General features: G+C 38.0%; 3 protein-coding genes across 7 annotated transcripts; all 3 read right to left on the bottom strand.

The window, feature by feature from the left end:
• Positions 1-86: 86 nt before the first annotated feature.
• On the bottom strand, positions 87-5,262 carry pla1a (phospholipase A1 member A). Of its 2 annotated transcripts, none has more exons than XM_079619747.1 (11): positions 4,853-5,262; positions 3,968-4,187; positions 3,697-3,874; positions 3,358-3,466; positions 2,579-2,680; positions 2,346-2,438; positions 2,061-2,246; positions 1,453-1,542; positions 661-769; positions 374-529; positions 87-221 (listed from the first exon to the last, which is right to left on the bottom strand). In XM_079619747.1, the coding sequence occupies exons 1-11, from the start codon at positions 4,911-4,913 to the stop codon at positions 140-142; spliced, it is 1,386 nt and encodes a 461-aa protein (XP_079475873.1). In that variant the 5' UTR covers positions 4,914-5,262; the 3' UTR covers positions 87-139. The 2 variants fall into 2 exon arrangements, with proteins under 2 accessions (XP_079475873.1, XP_079475874.1); XM_079619748.1 differs by having other exon boundaries at positions 2,061-2,228; positions 4,853-5,171.
• Positions 5,263-8,595: 3,333 nt separating this feature from the next.
• On the bottom strand, positions 8,596-11,484 carry hsd3b1 (hydroxy-delta-5-steroid dehydrogenase, 3 beta- and steroid delta-isomerase 1). The gene is made up of 3 exons (XM_079619621.1): positions 11,207-11,484; positions 10,732-10,896; positions 8,596-9,647 (listed from the first exon to the last, which is right to left on the bottom strand). The coding sequence occupies exons 1-3, from the start codon at positions 11,352-11,354 to the stop codon at positions 8,839-8,841; spliced, it is 1,122 nt and encodes a 373-aa protein (XP_079475747.1). The 5' UTR covers positions 11,355-11,484; the 3' UTR covers positions 8,596-8,838.
• Positions 11,485-13,083: 1,599 nt separating this feature from the next.
• On the bottom strand, positions 13,084-19,619 carry LOC307001577 (kelch-like protein 9). 4 transcript variants are annotated; one of them, XM_079618258.1, is made up of 8 exons: positions 19,324-19,619; positions 18,908-18,951; positions 18,181-18,451; positions 17,926-18,058; positions 16,101-16,297; positions 15,154-16,000; positions 14,950-15,063; positions 13,084-13,925 (listed from the first exon to the last, which is right to left on the bottom strand). In XM_079618258.1, exons 2-8 carry the CDS (start codon positions 18,910-18,912, stop codon positions 13,429-13,431), a joined length of 2,064 nt encoding a protein of 687 aa, XP_079474384.1. In that variant the 5' UTR covers positions 18,913-18,951; positions 19,324-19,619; the 3' UTR covers positions 13,084-13,428. The 4 variants fall into 4 exon arrangements, with proteins under 4 accessions (XP_079474384.1, XP_079474386.1, XP_079474385.1 ...); XM_079618260.1 differs by having other exon boundaries at positions 13,092-13,925; positions 18,181-18,445; positions 19,324-19,598; XM_079618259.1 differs by lacking the exon at positions 19,324-19,619 and adding an exon at positions 19,206-19,273 and having other exon boundaries at positions 13,092-13,925.
• Between the last annotated feature and the right edge of the window lie 157 nt (positions 19,620-19,776).

Below are 19,776 nucleotides of genomic sequence, written 5' to 3'. Positions count from 1 at the left end.
CCCCTTGTATCCTATTTATGTCTTTGTCGCCAAACTTTAATGTCTCCTAACCTAAACATGCTAAGAAAGTTTTTGTGTGTGACCTTCGCTTGAAAGCTGGTTAAGCTCTCTTAAGTAGATTTTGTGTTGTTTTATTAATTTAGCACACTTGTACAAACTCATGTGACCATGGTACTCCCCGTCCAATATTAATGTTCTTCACACATAATGGATCCAACCCTCTGCACACAGAGCACAAATAAAATATTATTAAATACAGTATTACATTGGATGTGCACATTTGATGTCTAAATCCAAATATCGTGTAATTCCTGAAATGAGTGTGCAGAAAGAGTAAAGTAAGTTTAAATGCAAATATTAAGGCTGCATTTACCTGGTGTGAGGGACTTCAGAGATGCATATATACTCAAAATGAATGTCTCCTTGTCTGTAGAATCGTGCTCCTGTGTTTTTCAGCTGCACTGAGTCAATTTTACACAGTCGCTCCGGGTGTGCAGCCACCTTTTTATACACAGTTTCATCTGTATTTCTGAAAAATAATGTACAAACATTTTCACACACATGTTTTAAACAGTTGAAGGGCTGAACCTATAATAAATGAACACAGGCTATGGCTCATTGATCATGACTTGCTGGTAAAACTTGAAATGGAATACACACAGTTTGAGTTTTAGCTCTGTCTCAGGGTGTCCTGTAGAGATCAGGGTGAGCTGAACCTCAGCAGTCTTGTCTAATGGGGAAACCTTCAAATCCACAAGGATGTGATGCGCTTAAAAAGAGTATGGGCATGAGTGGCATTATTAGGCTGTATGTATAATGTGTCATCATTGACATAACACTTTATTTATTTACGTTATAGTTTCTATTGATTTCACTAAGCCTGTAGAGACTTTTACTTTTTATTTTTGAGTGACTGTATTCTACTATTCAAAAGTTTGGGTTCAGTATGATTTTGTAATGTTTTTGAAAGAAATGCTAACCAAGGCTTGTTTTATTTGATCAAAAATAAATTTAAATATATTTTAAAATAGAATAATGTATTTTATTCCTGTGATGGCAAAGCTGAATTGTCAGCATCATTACTTCAGTCTTCAGTGTCACATGATCCTTCAGAAATTATTCTGATATGCTGATTTTCTGCTCACAAAATCTTCTTATCAATGTTGAAAATAGTTGTGCTGCTTCATATTTTTGTGGAAACCATGATCTATTTTTTCAGGATTATTTGATTAATAGAAAGTTCAAAAGAACAACATTTATTTGAAGTCTTACTGTCACTTTTTTGTATTTAATGTATCCATACTGAAAAGTAGTAATTACTGACCCCACACTTTGGTGTACTGTGTTTAAAAAGTAGACAACAGGATGAGTTAATAAGAAAGACTGTTTAAGTAGGCCTATAATTAAAACATAAATCAAGGCGTTAATACATGCAGTATCTGAGAGACATACCACAATATGGAGCCGTATCGGTGGTCAGGAGATAGACCTTCTCTTGATTTGGCAGTGGAGTAGCTGTTATCCCACTGTTCTTTAACAAGCCTAAAATACACACATATAGAAACAGACACTGACGGTGAGCAATTGTGCAAAGGCTGGTGTCGTACATTACGTGAAACAATTTTATCCTTTTGTTACATAATCAGCCTCAAGTGAAACATTTTCAGCGGTTGGAGTCACTCATGCACACAAAGAAAAAGTCAAGCCTGATTAAACACCTAAATGAACTAGAACATCAAGGTCATTACCATCCAAAATTAGATTAGCATGCAACCCCCCTCAGAATTATTATTCACATTTTCACTAATTGAGGACATGCGTGTGAACCATGGCCATCCTCCTCACTTATCATTCAGCACAGTCTTTGAACTACAAAAATGTTTGTGCATCAAGGTTATTTTAGTGAGAAAACGTACAATGTTGATTTCATCAAATTCAAAAGATACAGAATTTTTTTTCACTTTTAAGAATTACAAATTTGTGTTCACAAACAGATTTAAATATTTAAAATATTTGTCTTACTGATTTTCCTTTAAATCATCCAGCTAACTCATCATTACCTATTTGTGGGCATGTGCCATTGAAGGGTCCCTCACAGGTGATGCATTTTCCTGCCAGGAATTCCTCATAACTGGAGCAGGGGAAACCAACAAGCAGACAGGAGCCGTTCATGGCGCTCATGTAGACATGCAGTGCCCTCATGTGGTCACAAATGACATAGCCATACACTGGAAAGTAGATAAAAACTGACAACAAAGACAGATTCTCAGGTAGCATGAAGCTACGGTACATTTTTAAGATGAATGCCTCTGTTAGTGTTTGGTCAGCTTTTGCTGTCTACTTACTTGAAGCAAACCTTGAGCGTGCACATCCGGCTTGGTCCATTCCACCATTTAAGAAGAAGTCCACATGTCCGACAGGAATGGATATTCCAAAGTCTGGCAAATGTACACATTTTCAGTTCAGTTGTGTTATAGGCTTCTGTATTAAAATTGAACTCTTGTGGTTTAATAATAAATCAAGAAAATGTCCTGTTCAATATTAGACGCCGTTCCAAAATAAATGAAAATAGATTTACAGTCAGAGTCAGTGTGGATGGCCTCAACAAACAAGGCATCAGATGAATCCAGACGGTCAAATGGATCAGCACTCTTAAACATGGGTCCTGCTGGGTCCAGACCTGTGCACACAAAACTCACATACAGTATATATGTTCTGTATGATACAAAATTATTCACATTTAGGCACTTTTAGGATTCTGCATAAACACATTACACACTTTAGTTTAAAGGTTCAAACGACATCTTGTTTTCTCACCAAGGTTGTGTGGTGTAACAATATGTCATTGTTTATTTGGAGTGCACTCGTGGCTTCTGCTTTTGTCTGAAAGACTCTTTCAGTGTGGTGCAGTGTTGGTCTTTGTTCCACTCATAAGTCTAGCATCTTCGTATCAGGACAAAATTAACAGCCTACATGGTCCCATGGCAGGCTTTATCATTACATAGAGTCATTATGCAATTGCATTACGCAAATCAGAAGAGATTATGTAGATAAGCGCACACAAATGAAAACCTGTTTTTATTGTTTTTAATAGTTTAATAAAAAAAAAATTCTTGACAAATTATATTGTCAGCATAAGAATTTGAGGGACAAGCTGAATTGAAAAAGAATTGAATCATGCATTATTTTGTACATTTAAATTCTACAGTATTTCATTTGATAAATTGTGAACATATCTATTAATAACATTTGCTTAAATGACGTTTTGAAGATTATGATATATTTTCAACATGGTCTCTTATTTGATCAACTTATATATCGATTTCCTTTTATTTAGGCATTGAATTAAAATATTACCTGTGATTCGACCCAGCTTGCCTTCAAATAGGGTCCCCACAAATCCACACACATGTGCTCCAAGACTCACACCGATGAAATGGAAAGATTCCAGTGTGCTTCCATACATCTACAAAAGAACATCAGTGTACTTTTAAAGGTCATATTACTCTTGTCTTTACAATGTACTTTCTGTGCGCTGACTGTTACTATTGATCATTGCGAACAAGTTTATTATGTTATTGCTTCTGCCAGATGAACACTGCTTACAGAAGACTACAGCTGTGCAGCCATTAGTATGTAGTGGTCAAGTGTTCTATAACGACAATGAATTATATAATATATAATCAAAAAAATGACCGTAAGCTGATTGATGAGCACCGATATCTGCACTGCCACCTCCTTGTAGTTCTCTACTACCAGGTTATAAGCAAAGGAGGCTCCATAGACCCAGTCCACCACCAGAACGTTCACGTCCTCTTCCCGCAGTAGAGCCTGGGCTAAGCCACTCACCCAGGAAGGTTTACTGCCCATGGCTCTGAAACGCAGTAAATCAAGGAATCATCTGTGTAAGAGATCATTCACATGGACCTCTTTCCTGTTACAAAATGCTGCTGATTAAATGCTTCACCTGTATCCATGAACAATGACTTTAGTGGGGAGTGATGAGTTGAAGTAAGCCGTGTGTTTCTGGGTATGGTTGAGGCAATCCTGCGTGAATAGGCTGGCACAGTCTGCATTTTTCCGGGTAAGGAGAAGGTACTGAACCTGGAGCTTGGAGGCCTGTCTGTATTCCAGCCAGGTGGTGTTGTTGAAGTCAGCACACTTGGTTCGGGATGGTTCCTCATCACCTGTAAAGTTGTACGCATGTGAGAGCTCATGAGTATGCCAAAAAGTAAAACACAGATTTGAGATTTTAATAACCTATAATTCAGGATTCACCTGACATTGCTTTCCCTGCAATTCCAAGATGTGTAGGTTTGACTTTGTAGAGGCGAATTTGTAAAGTGAAATATTTAATAATTTGCATTGAATAATAAGGAAGAAAAGCAGAAGATATTTTGGGAAATGAACGTTGGAAGGTGAATCATTTTTATTGAATTTAAATACAAACATGTTAAATTGCAGCCACCAAAAATGCAAGCACTATTAAATTTTATTTTTATTTTTTTATTTGTGCAATTCAATTCAACCAGTTTTTTATACCAATGATTTTGCACTTTCATTTTGTATCAGTCTGCATCTTTAGATATTTTAAAGAGGTCAATGGTCTCTTTCAATGAAACAATGGATTTGTAAACATTTAATATCACTTATCAAATTCTGTATACGCACTAACATTCACAATTGTTGATCTGTGAACCACTCAGCGACACACTATAACTTCAAACAACTCAAATAAAACAGAGTACTCAATCATTTAAATACATTTGTGTGTGTTGCATTCACACACACCTAATATAACTGGCATAATTAAAAATATATACTATGTAATATTGAGCAAAAAGGATCTTACCCACAGCAGAGGTGACACACACTGACAAACAAACAAAAGATTTTATCCATTTCCAAGCCATGGCTTTATTGATCAACAGTGCCAAATCAGCTGAGTGAGAAGTTTCTGCTGGTTAGATTCCTGTTCAAGTGCAAAATCGTTCTTTGTCTTTCTGCATCCTTTCAACTTATTTTGTTCCTGTTCTTCAACTAGTTGCCTTAAGAAGCCTGGAATCCACTTAATAGCCAGCCACAATCTGTTACACAATGACTGTTTCTGAGAAAAATGCTGCAATATCCGATTAAGTGAGATGAAGGGCTTTTCCTTCCATTCCTGGTGTGCTGTTATAAACCATGTCAGGCTGTCAGCATGTAGCCTAAACCTGAGAGAAATTAACTCCCTGCATCCATCCTGTGATAGCTTATGTAGCTAGTGGTGACTTTGTATTGGACTACAACAATGAAAAACAAATGATCAGTCCACTGGTCTGCAGCTGGTTGAGAACCCATGACCTCACAGATGAAATGTTTGATTGTTTATCCAGAGGCTGGACTCTGGCCTCTTTAGCACAATGTCGAGCCAACACTCTCAGAAGGGTTTTAGATTAATTGAAGTGAAATTAACACAATCAGTCGGCATCACTTGAAAGACATTATTATCAACAGCTATTTGTTTGTTCAGACTCCCCCATACAGCTGTCTTCTGCAAAAATGTTGTTCCTCAGAATATCACAATTGCGATTCCTTTTAAGTGTTTTTTAAAAGCAGGAATCCACTACACGACTTTTCAATTCTAAAATCCACTCAAATATCAAACATATTCAAGCCATCAACTCCTCCAGACTGTAAAACAAGGCAAAAATAGTGTAGTGTAGCCTACCAGCCATGTAAACATGACTTGGACGACAGACAGACAGATTACAACAACAGACAGACTCAAATAGGTAGGCACAGGGTCTAAAATGAACACTCGCTGTAATAAGGTTAGTTGATAAAGGAGGCGGGAACCCGGCGAACATTTAACAAACATCAATTATAAAACAATTTATAAAATAAACATAATACTGATACGGGTGAGTCTCTAACGTCATCACCGGTGGCCATCTTGTCACAGGCAAGCTTTCTGGCGGGCTCTGTGGTAGGCTACCTGATGTAAGGTGAGTGATCTGCACGAACACATACTCTTACCTCGCTGAAATCTTGATGGATTTACAAACGGTTTGGTTTCTTACAAAGTTATTAACGTGGCTATAATTCTGGATGCTTGAACATGTTGAAATATATAATATTATAATTATTCATAAGTATGCAGTGTCATAACTACATCTCCGACGTTTATAACAAACCAACCCTTTTGAAAATCGGTAGAAAATTTAGCAAGTTATGGTTATTTAAAAAGTACATGCATCATTAAAACACAATGTTATGAGTGAGTGAGCTGACTGTGACAAGATGGCCGCCAGGTGCGGACATCTAGCCTTGTATATGGTCTGGACAACCACTGTCTGGACGACAAATGTACTGGTCACTGGCTGCCCTGAAGTGCGAAAATCAGCCTTTTAAATTTCAACCGACCGTTGGCTCGTCTCATATTCTTCATCGAGCAAGGATACGAGAGAATTGTGTTTAATTTACCTCAGCTAAATAAGATACTACGTAGCCTAATAGTTCAAACACAACTTCCTGTGACATTTATTTGTTCAGTCTAACTAAAGGGACAGAATAACGTTAGCTGATATTTCATGGAGTTTGCGATCTTGTGTAAATTACTGTAGACTGTAACGTTAGCTATATTTCTTTTAGTATTCATCCTTTAATTTTTACCGGTAGGAAAAGTGTTGAACATCTTCTGGTCAGGTATGATAACTATTTTAACTTTATGCCAAAGTTATAAGCCATAATGAAGCCAAAATTACCTTAATGACGAGTAATTGACATTTCAGCACTCCAGTACAGACGTAAAGTTAGCCTACTTGTTGCACGTTAATGTTTTTTTCCCACCTTTTTTGGAAAGGCACAGAGAAGAAAAATGTTTGTAACCGCTTGCATACCTGTCTAGTTTTCAATTTTGATTTGTCTGCTATTTAGTGTAATTCGTTTCTTTGCTCCTCTGGATTTGTTGATGTTTCCTGGACTGATTCCGGTTACCGATCTTTATGGCCAGGCTTTCGACTACGCTCCCCTGTCTGCCATAGGCTACAGAACCCGGTTTTGTTCATTAAATGTTCTTTGCTTTTTATATTTTATTTATTATAGTTCAAATACATTTTTATAGCCTATTTGTTTATTTAGTTTTTTTTTCACAAATGATTTTTGGAAGTGCAATACGAATGACCTTCTGTCATTTTTCTCTTCAAAGTGTACACTTGCAGGTATTGATTATAATTAATTTACTGTCAGGCCCATTGAATAATAATAAGGATAATCCATATTTAAAAATATAATTATCTAACATCTGACTAATTAAAAAAATGAATTGTCAGAACATCTCTCAGTTGCTGAATGTCGTGCAACAACGTTGCTACCCCTGTTGCGTCTTACAATTCTACGTTGTTACAATGTTGCAAGCACGTAGACAGCGACGTTGCCATAGTAGAAATGCTACGTGAATGTACTTGCTGGGCTGGGGATAAGGACTGATGAGGCGAGAGAAAAGGAAGAGGAAGGATGAGGTGAGACAGAGACAAGACAGGGGAGAGAGAGAAAAATAATAATAATCTGGTTCCGGTTCCCAAAACGCACTTCCATTCGGTCCTCCACCAGCTGGGTGAACTCCTCCGCGATGCCTGGCAGTGGAGCTGGATATCCCTCGGTGGACGGCCCTCGTTACTTATTTTATACATCCGGAGCTTCTCCGGGAGTAGGCTACCTCGTAGCCGGTGTGGCGTGCCGGTGTTACTCGCTCCGTTCTCACGGCTCTTGGCCTCGCCCTGCTTGTCACACTCGCCAAGTGCCAAATGCGAGTAAAATCTATGTTGGCGTGTATTTGAAACTGTGTCAATCGCCAGTTGGTCTGTAACATTTTTATGAATTCTAACAATGCAATGTTTTGAGAACATGAACGTGAACGACACTCGAGACAGATGAGGGAACAGTGCTGCAAGGGAACCCAATTCGTTTCTCACACACTGTGTGTATGGGAAGTGTTGTGTGCGCACACATCCAAACCACCCGCACATAAATCCGTGTCTCAGACAGCGCGCAATTTCTGAATAGAGCTCTCTTTCACGTCTTGTTGCTCTTGAACAGACATTTTCAAACTAAATTGTCAAAATTCCCATCTTGGCAAGTATCCTCGTAAGCATCCTCGTAAGTGAACGCCAACATTTAAGAAAGAAAATGCATGTGTAATCTGGCAATAGCACTTAAAGTGACAGCAGCCTAACATTCCTGCTGTCTGTGTTTTTAATTTTAATCAAACCTCAAAAGACTCTTGACTGGATTCTTGACTTTTGTAACTCTAATAAGGATTAATCTAGATGTTTCATGGCTGGTACGTAAATTATTTAAAGCCGGTAATTTTTCTTAAGTCACCGGCCATTGGCAGGTTTGGCACAAAGTTAGTTTTAGGCCCTGAGTAAGCCTATAAATAACCACAATATACAGTCATTTGCTTATAAGTTATTAGTCAATATTTGCATTCAAAATTCACAGATTATGTAGTGCCTAACTAGCATTGATACTTTTTTCTCTTTATTTCTAAAATGAGTTTTTTCATTTTAAAATACATTCATTCATTCATTCAATAAAGCAATCCTTTGTTTTGAATGAGTAATAGATAATATTTTTTTCTTTATTTGGATATTTATTTATATTTGTTGAGACACATAATATACAGTCATTTCCCAGTTTTTTTTAAATGATGTAAAACATGCATTATCCAAGACACTAGACATCTAATGTTTTCTTCTACTGTGGATCTAATTAGTAGAAAATATTACTATAAATCAACAGGGAGAACATGGCTGCTGAGAAAGGTAGCACGGTATTCATAAACATGATGTTAGTTTATTTCAAGTTAATTTGCTGTCTCTCTGTGGGTAAGACAGACGCTAGCCAATCGGTAGTGCACTTGCGTGCTTCTTCCCAGTCATAACGAGGGCAATATCCGAAATGCCTGTGAGCTTTTTGATATGAGAAACTAAATGGTGTGTTTAACATGGTCAGTAACTGCCTATTTAGGGGTGGAGTGAACCTCAGGAAGGGTCGGAGCACAACGTGCAGTAATTCCATGAGGAATGACAGAAGATATAGAAGTGGAAAGGGCAAAATGGGCCTTTCTTGTATCCCAAAGCCTAATGGTGAAAGAATAACATAGTTGAAGTCCGAGTAGCTGACAGGTGGCGTGTTGTCTGAGATGTAATAGAAGTTTCCACCCATCACGGCCCTTTTCTGAGAATCTCTGAGGGCCCGACCTGCTTGTAGATGTGCCATGGCAGCGTTTCCCACGTACACAGGATTCACTTTTGCCTCACGTCGTGATGTTCTCAGCAGCATGTTTCCATTGCGGATTCCATCCCTCATGTGGCCTAAAGTAAATCGACAGCCTGGTCCATAGATGTACATGGGCCGCAATGCACAAGTAGCCAGCTGACCTCCATTGCGGAGCAGCTCTCCATTGGCCTGAAGGCAAATCTGTTCAGCCTCCTGCTTGGTTTTGCTGTAGCTAAACTTAAGACTGGCGGAGTAGGGGGTGTCCTCATCGCCGTTAATGATTGGATCCCCGCGGGGATTGGGTCCAGCCACCTCAATGCTGCTAGTATAAATGAAGGAGGCTACGTTTTCTTGGATGCATGTCTCCAGCAGCAGCTGTGTTCCTGCCATGAAAAAAAAAAACATTTTCATCGTCTTTGAACCTCAAAATTACTATATTGTGTTGTGTTAGCTGTTGTATGTGAAGGGTGGGATTGGGGTTGTCCAGTAGGAGGCGGTGGCGCACTGTGTGTGTGGGCTGTAGCACTGTTAAAAGCAGAGAAGAACGCAGTGTGGTTGTGCGTTGTGTGTGTATTGCTGGCTACAGAAATGAGTCCTAATAAAAAGAGACCATCCAGAAGTTTCCGTTTTCTCTGAGCTTTTTTTTGGTATCTACTATACAACATTAGCTTATTTTGATTAGTCAGAGTGGATATTTTATGGTTTTATTTGTTTTGCTAAAGCAAGTATCTTTTAAATCAGTTTTTAAATCAATGGTCCCCATTGTCCACAACAATAACCGAAGGCCCATGTAGGCTAATAGGATTCCTTTGGTAAGACAGTTTTCAAAACTTTTCTTATTTTTCAGTGTCCATAGATAAGTTACTAAAATTAGAATAATTACATTTCCAGATTCCAGAAGTTTTAAGAACTGAATATTTTGCAGGTGTCCCTCTCTTTTTAGGCTAAACAATGAATTCATGTGAATTTTCCAGTTGTTGTGATTTACAGGATAAGGACATTAAGGATAAGGATATTTTATTTTACAAGGATAAATTACTTTAGAGCTTGGCATACCAACAAAAATGTGAATTCCTTATTAAAAAAATGCTGTTGTTATTATTTGATTATATCCAGTCTTTCAAAGACCATGGTAATCCTGATTCTTCAAAGACAAAGCACAATTGTTGAGAAGATTAGGCTAATTAAAATAAGAAATATCTTGTTTTTTAGTTCAGCTTATTTTAAAGCTTGTTTCTAAATTTCCGGTGGACCCATAGTGGGATACAAATGCTCACTTTTTATTTCAATCTCATTTTACTGTGAAAAAATAATAATATTTGTGACCAAACTCTATATTCATATAGAAATATCCACTCTATATCCAAACTCTATACTCTATATTCATCCTGAAAGTCTTTTCCTCTTAGCTCAAATTCATTCATACTTGTTATTACCAGGTGCCAAAGACCAGTACAGATCTCTCACCTTTAACATTGACTCCATATAATTCACTGTATTCAATTGCTCCAATGACATCGATGAGAGATGCAGTGTGAAAAACAAGTGCTGCTCCTTTACAGGCTCTTCTCAGCAGCTCACGGTCCCTGATATCCCCCTCAAAAACACTCACTTTAGTCTCTCCCCTGCAGTCTGAGGACACAGACAGAGAAACAAATCAAAGCCAGATTGTTGATTTGATGTATTTCTCTATTGCCATCATTTATTGCTTATAAATGGGATAAATTAAAAAAGAGAAATATCATGTGAACGGTTTACATTATATGTGTATATTATTTGTATTCTCCAGCAAAGTGAAAACGGGAAGAAGAATGCCAACTATTAGAGACACCACAAAACCAATGAATATAAATAGAGACCAACAGATTCCACAAAAAGGAGAAATACAAGAGGGATTTGCTATTTTAGATGAGAATATACTGTAATGGAAGTGTCCACTTACCATCAATAGACTGTATTAGCTCAGACCGGATGTTTCTATCCAGCAGTCGGATCTCTGCAAGCTTCTCTTCCAGCAACAGTCTGATCAGTGTTTCTCCCAGAAATCCGCAGGCTCCTGTCACCACACACACTTCTCCTGATAGAGCCATGGAAACTTCCACCAGCACCACTTCACTCCTTTTGTGTTATGCCACTATATATGCCACTATACAACCGTACTAGAGAGCAGGACTGAAAAGCACAGTGACGCGATGAGACCTTGGAGATGGTGGAGCAGACTGGGAGGGTGGTGTGTTTTTAAGACGTACTATCTGCCAAGGACAGCCTCAATGCCACAGGCTGGGGAGAGGATTTGAGAAACAATGTCAAGGTGCAAGTCAGCAGTCTGCTTATTTTTAAGATTCCTGTTTTTACAAAGACAGCAACTGAATGACAATGAATCAACTGAATAGGTTTTTTTATGCAAGGTTTTTATGCAATAGGTTTTTTATGCAAGGCTTTACATGTTGTCAAATGAGAGATAAGAGGATCTTAGGGATTTAATAACAATGAGTTAAGTTTTTTCTCCTCACTTGTCTTAATTGTATTTTTAGCATATTTGTATTGTCTTATAAAAATAAAATATAGACAAAACCTTTTGGAAACGGCTATTTTACTAATATATATATATATATTAGGGCTGGGCCAAAAAATAGATTTTTCGATTAATCGATTTTTAAATGTGGTCGATTAAAAATCGATTCTCAAAGGCCAAAAATCTTTTCCCCATATTTATTTATCTATAACCCAAAAGCCAGTATTCATTTTCCTACAGTTCATAGGCTTGCAGCCTCCATGTTACGGCTAATGCTGTGAGATTTTATGTTAGTTTTCTCTTAAACATAAAACAACCTGATCCTGTTTGATCAAGGCTTGCGACTGTTCTGACTTGTCCAATTTTCAGCATCAAATTTTCATCTTGCATCAAAATCCTGTCTATTCATTGTATGCATTTGAAGTTGGGTTTTAATGTACCCAAGTGTAGCCTACCTAAAATAAAAAGAGTTCAATATACAGGTTTGTGGCTTTTAATTTATTTAGAATAATTAACTACTTGTAAACTTATGTTCACCATTTTTTTTAAATAAATATAGAATTTGTATTAAATCTATATTCATTGAGTCGAATCGGGAATCGAATCTAGAATCAAAATTTAATCGAGAATCTAATCGAATTTAGAGCTTGCGAATCGAAATCGAATTGTAACATCTAAATCGATACCAAGCCCTAATATATATATAAATATAAATATAAATATATATATCCTTAGACTGCCTTTATGCGGATATGGGAGAGGGACATCATTCAGTTTTGACTGTAGTCTTTCACATTTACTCAAGGTATCTACAGACTTTGGGATAGTTGTTCTTTGGCTTCAGACGATCTGTCTAATGAATTTTTCAGAACATGAAATCATGATATAATGTTGATAACAGTTGTGTTGCTCAATATTTTTGTGGAAAATGTGATACTTTAAGGATTCTTCAAAGAATATAAACAGAACAGCCTTTATTTGAAACAGAAATCTTTCGTAACATTATAAATGTCACTGTCACTTTTGATCAATTTAATGCATCCTTTATGAATAGAAGTTTTCATTAAAAAAAAAAAAATCTTACTGACCCAAACTATATATATATATATATATATATATATATATATATATATATATATATATATATAGTGAATCTTTTCTAAGTATTTCTAAATATTTTCTAAGTATTTCTAAATATTGTTGTCAAAAATACCCCAAATAGCATACAATTTTTTTTTTGCTTGAGTGTAAACATTACAAATGTTGTTAAGAGAAATGTATACAAAAAGGTACCAAACAAAGTAGTTGATGAAAAAAAGTTTATTTTTTCAAAGCATATAAAAGTATTTGAAGCAAAAATAAAACCGAATAATTTAGAGATGCAACATTAAGCACTGTGGCCCTCATATGTGTCACCAGTCACTGAAAGAGAGCATCATTTAAGCACAGTCAAGCACATTCAAAAACACAGTACAGTATGGTACACTAACATCTTTTTTACAAGCAAATGATTTTCCCCTGCCCCAAAGTGGCATGTTCAATAATAAAACCATTAAATCTGTTTTTTTTTGCAAAACACATCACTAGCAATGTGAAGCTAACTTCAGTATCTCACATGTAAAGGTCAATAGTGATATCAAAACATCTGTTCAGCCTTTGGATGTTGAAAGAGGACACTCTTGTATTTCAGCCTCATCCGTTGAACCTTTTGGACAGTGAACTGTCATAGTGCAGGCCCGTATTCCTCCGAGAGGCTCGAGGACATTGAAGACCTTCTCCCACTCATCCTTCTCAGGGTCATAACACTGCACGATATCCACCATACACCTGCTGTTCCAGGAGTAGCCACCCACCACGTAGATGCGCTCCTTAAAGACGGCCACCCCAACATCGCTCTGACCCCTGGGCATCGGAGCCACCACTGTCCACTGGTCAGACGCAGGGCTGTAGAACTCACAGCTTAGCACATCATCGTAGTCATTAGTTCCCCGGAAGTGGTTTCCACCCATGACGTAGAGACGGTCGCCCACGGTGCACATGCAGTGGAGACCACGAAGCTCCATCATGTCTGCTCGTCTGCTCCACAAGTCTTTATCGGGCTCATAACACAGCAGCTCTTTCTGGAAAGCATCTCTTGTGATCCCACCTGATGGTATAAAAGATGAATGCAACTTAATTAACAAATGGATATTCATTTGACTTTTTAGAGGAAGCTTATTTATTTGTGCAGAAACACAGTTCAGCAGACAGGATGTGGTTAAGAGGCTGAAGAATAGGACCTTTAACCTCAAGTCTTATACTGAGACCAGACCACCACTTGCACAAAACTCAATCCACCACCAATGTCCAGCTATGTATACATAATAGAAAAAGTCTGAAAATGAAACTCAATTTTTTTTTTTTAAATGACTGACTCAAATCAGTCTTGATCTAATTTTATAGTTAGTATTTAATGTGAAAATAATACATTTAAATTAATAAGTAAATATTATTATTATTAAAATATACTATTATTTACTATTAAATTTATACTTTTTAAATTAATATATAATTATAATTTCAGAAATCTGATTTCAACTCAAGCTGGATTTTCACAAATTTTTGCAAAACTTTGTGTGGTGATGGACATGACATAAAAGTGCCCCTATATTATTAATTGTATCGTTCCATAACTCAATTACTTTTTTCTCTTCAAATGTCCAGATTTTGTATTATTACGTTTGGATGGTTTGCAATTCTTCAAGCAGGAACATTCTCATGATTTCACAACAGGCCTGCCATGCTCTTTTTAGACTGCGGTCAAACCTCAGATGAGTGACCCAATTCAGCTCGACGCAGCTCTGTTTCCTGGTTATCTGTTTCATGTTGCTTTTGATTCTTGTTCCTGGAACTTCGCCATTAGGTGAAGATTGCAAAGTTGCTAAGAGACTTACATCTAAACAGTATTCTTTTTTTTTTTTTTTAAGAGTAATAAAAGAATTCTTGTGCAGTGCATTCATTAGACTCATGCTGAGGACTGTGGTGAATTAAGGCCACATGCTTTGTGAGCCAGATTTAATTAGTTTACAAAATCTCCCCTAATTATGTAGGGCAGATGTTACCACATTAATGCACAATATGTCCTTTCCGCATTGATCTCACATTTTTGAGCTCCCAGTGTGGATACTCACCTGACACATACATCAGACCTCCATGTACCGTGCCAGCGTGTCCATAATGAGGTTCATGCATCGGTGCAACAAAAGTCCACTCGTTCTTGTTCAAGTTGTAGCACTCCACCGAATCTAGACGACAGACAGTTTACTGTTTTTCCACACTATTTTAAGGCAGAACAGAACATTTTGTACAGTGTAATTGCTAAAACATGTCCTTACCAATCTCCCCAGTGGCATTTCTCCCTCCAACAGCATAGAGCTTCCCCTTCAGAGCGCTCAGATGGAAGAACGTCCTCTTCTCATTCAGAGAGGCCACCTGCAACCAGCGGTCAAAGCGAGGATCGTACCTGTACGCGCTGTCAACAGCTGTCTTACCCTTGGTGTCATAAGTGCTCTGACCTCCTACAATGTAAAGAAACCCCCCTAGAAGAGCCACTCCGTGCTGGTAACGTGGGACCTCCATAGGCTGGAGGGCCCTCCAGGTGCCTCCGTCTTCCTCATCGTACAGCTTGAGCTCTTTGCTGACCACGAGTTGCTGCCTCATCACACCACCCAGAACCACCAGGTGAGTGCAGTCGGATCGAATCCGGGTCCGTTCCGTCTGCAGCGCCGGCTGGAGGAAGGGAAGCATCTGATAGTTGCTGGCCTCCAGGAGGAGGTTGACGCAGGCCGTGTCCGATCGCATGAACGGCACCACTTCCTCCTTTGGCACGCTTGCCGCTCCTTCTTCCATCTGGTCCTCCTGAGAGATCTGGAGGAGCTCAGCTGGGGACATCAGAGGGAAGCGGATGTGGCGCATCAGGGCGTAAGCAGCAGAACGACGCTCGCTTTGTTTATGGGACAGCCAGGCACGGGCGATGCGGTACAGCTCCATCTCAGAGAAACCCCTCAGAGAGTCGCTGGAGAGGGCGTACGTCATGCTCGCCTCGGACAACTGCAGGAGGCGGCCGCTCTGCATCAACGCCGAGAAGTTCTCGCACACAAACATGTGGACGTGCCTTTGGACGTCTTCCAGAAGAAGATCTCTGGCAATGCGCTCCACTTCCACGCAGTTTTCGATAGTGATCTGCCATGTAAAACACGTGGCTTATTTGAGAACTCGCGTCAAGCACGGATGAATAATTAATGCAAAGGGAAAACGAACACCACATCTTAAGTGTTGGTACCTCACTGCTAAGAAGCTGGTTGCAGAAGCTGAGAACGGGAAGCACCTGGAGGAAGCTCGCCGCCTCTAGTGTGTCCTGAAGAGTGCCGAGACTCAGGCTCAGACGAGATGTGTAGATGAACTCGATGATGTTCTTCAGGCCGGTCGTGCTCACGCCATGGAGCTTAATCTCCTTCAGCTCCTGCTCTCTCATCCCTCCTGACACACCAAACGAGAGAGGGAATTGATCAGTGTGAAGAAGAGAGCAAAGGGAAAATGCTTTTCCTTGGTAACCTAATTATAAACTACATAATAAATAGACACGTTTGGACAAAATACTACAAATTTTAACATTTTGGTGGGTACTTAATAAGTTACACATACACAGTGAATTCTGTGAATGTCAGTTTATGGCTTTTCACTGTAAGTCATAAAACGATTTGTTATTTTTTTACTTCCCAAAATGGTACATTTAGCAATATTTTACTGTTAAATAACATCATGTTAGATCTATTACAGTTTTTTCCCATGTATGCATGGTTACTGTTGAGTAGCATTTTTAGTTTTTTACAGCTAAAAATTTTTTTTTACTGTGTAATAATTATTTTGATGTTATGGCCGATCACCATTATACTATTTTGGTCTATGCACTGTAAAAAATTATATGATCAATAAATTATGACAACATATTACATTACATTGCTTTAACTCATCAAAATATGTTAAGCAATTTCCAACTTTTTTTATAAGTTAAACAAGATTCAACTTATTTTTTACAGACGTTTAATGTAATTTAAAGGAGTAGTTCCCTTTAAAATAAAAATCAGCCCATGATTTACTCACCCTCAAGCCATCCTAAGTGTATATGACTTTCTTTTTTCAGATGAATATAGTCAGAGTTATATTAATAAACACTCTGAAGCTTCCGAGCTTTATAATATCAGTGGATTGCAACCATTGCAACCATCAAAGCATGAAGCTCAAAAAAGTGCATCCATCCATTATAAAAGAACTCCACACGGCTCCGGGGAGGTAATAAAGGCCTTCTGAAGCAAAGCGATGAGTTTGTGTAAGAAAAATATCCTGCTTCAGAAGGCCTTTATTAACCCCCCGGAGCCGTGTGGAGTTCTTTTATAATGGATGGATGCACTTTTTTAAGCTTCAATCTGATAGTTGCAATCCACTGCTATTATAAAGCTCAGAAGCGTCAGGGTGTTTATTAATATAACTCCGACTGTATTCATCTGAAAGAAGAAAGTCATAAACACCTAGGATGGCTTGAGGGTGAATAAATCATGGGCTAATTTTCATTTTAAAGTGAACTACTCCTTTAAGTCGAAATGACTTAAACATCCAAGTTGATTGTACTGAAAAATGTAAAGGCAGCAACTATTATTTACAGTGTGAATAAATAAAAAATGAAAATGATGAGTTTAGGAATCACAATGTTATGATGTACAGCATGAGGAGGGAGTATAAATATATTTACTAAAAATGTAATAGTGTTTAAAATTATTAGTGTTTTTAAAGATAATTTTTAAGTGAGTGTTAGATGACGGCAAAGGTAATGTAAATCTAAACAGGGGAAATGAGCATGACCCCGGAACTATACAATATCAATCAGTACCGATAAATAAAATAAAACATCTCTATTATTGACTGATAACCAATATGGTACCAATATATATTGGATCTCTATTTTTTGGGGAGGGATAAATAGAGTCAGATTTAGCCAGAATCATACAAACTGATAAACAGCAGTTATATTAAACAACATATTAAATCAAAACAACAACTGCAATAAGCTTTGATAAGAGAATATTCTCCTCTTGTTTGGCGAGACTCACCTGTGAACATGGCTTTGAAGTAGTCACTGGCTGAAGCCATGATGACCCTGTGAACTGGGAAAGTTTCACTGCTGTCACCAGGTACCAGAGTCACATCGCAAAGTGTCTCATCTCCACGAAAATGATCCAACCCCTGTGACATGGCAAAATCTGCCATTAATATATACTATTTGCAGCGAACGTACACTGTATTCCTGTTTTAAGCAGGCAACTACACCAGTAACATCTTGTTTTCATAGATGTCCTTTGGCTTACCTTGAGTATGGCAGTGCCATGCTCAGTGCTGTTGAACACTTGTATTTGTGGCCTCGGAGGGGCACTGGGCTTTTGAGACACTTGAGGTTTTGAGGGGATTACAACTGGTTTTGATGCAGGTTCTGGAGGTTTTGGAGTGGTCTCAGGCGGTCTTGGAGGAACCACCGTTGGGGGCTTGTCTGTTTGAGGAGGGGGTCGTGGCGGCTCCCTCTGCGATCTGCTTCCTATTCGTGAAAGTCTGCGATGCAGTTTTCCTTCCTCCCCACTGTTTCTGAAATAAAATCATTTTTAAAACTTCTACAGTCAGAGGGCTCGCAAAGGTGTGAGAGGTCCCAAGTGCGTTAGCTCTACGTTAGATCACATGAAAGACCCACATTCCTCATTTCCTCTTATTGTATATTATTTTATTATACTAATTAATATAAAAATTTAGCTGACCATTTTTATTCAATTCATACAGTTCACTAACCAACTGCATTATTTTATGTACTTTATTTGAACCCTTTTCTGATTTCTGGACAATCTGGCCCATCCTCAACAAGAAAACATGAGTTTTTTAAAACAAAAAAAACAAACAAAAAACTAAACTTAAAATCTATTTTAAGGGATACAATACAACAATGAAGAAATTATGTATAAAAATACAAAGTTAATAAATATAACATGAATCCACCTGTCCTTTAATGAAAGGCCCATGATGCAATATCTTAAGACAATCAGAACTTACCCCATGGTTTTTGTTTCTGCTTATTTGCTGTCCACAAAGGATTTCTAGTAGAAAAATGAGAACAAATGGTTAAGTGTTTCACCAGATCTGCAGGAAAAATATTTGGATCAAAGTGTGTAAGTTTCAACAACAAGTTCAGAAAGAGGAAGTTAGCGCTGCCATTTATGTGCAACGAACACAAAAAAGATGCCGATTAGACACGCACTGCCTCATCTCTATATGTGTGTGTGTAATGAGGGAGTTTCTTTAGTTAAGATCACAAAGATAATTGGCAGATTAACTTAATCTAAATACTTACTTCTAAGTAACAGTACTACTCTTACCCATCCTCTTCAAAGCACTGACACACACATGTAAAGTTCATAAGAGGGGGGGAATTCAGGAAAGATGGACTACATGAAATGAAAGGAGCTTACCGAGACGTGGTGCTTTCTCTGGGGGTTTCAAAAGTGTCTTCTCATTATAACACAAAGCATCATGCTGTGATCACATTCAGTCGACACAACTGGGTATGTAGAGTCTGTTTACCACAACCTCATTGACTTCCTGTGTCACTTCTCTCTCTCTTTCTCTTTTAAACACACACACCCTTACATGTTATTTCGAAACGTTCTCTCTTCCTCCTTTTGACATGTTTCTTATTATAGGCTTCAGTTCATGCCTTAGCTCTTCCTTCAGCTGCATCTGCACTGTGATGTTGTGTTTGATACTCATGAGTTGAACCCATTGCTGGTGTTAAAAGAGGAAGCCAGATAGAAGATTTGCATTTCTTTTATGTGCTGCTTTAGCAGTTTATTTACTGTATAGTGACTGTAAAGATGGCAAACAAAATACCTAAGGAAAGAACCAATTACCAATAAACTGCAGAA

The sequence above is a fragment of the Phoxinus phoxinus genome, assembly GCF_949152265.1.
Source record: "Phoxinus phoxinus genome assembly, chromosome: 7".
Lineage (NCBI taxonomy): Eukaryota > Metazoa > Chordata > Actinopteri > Cypriniformes > Leuciscidae > Phoxinus > Phoxinus phoxinus.
This window is presented reverse-complemented; position numbering and strand designations above follow the sequence as displayed.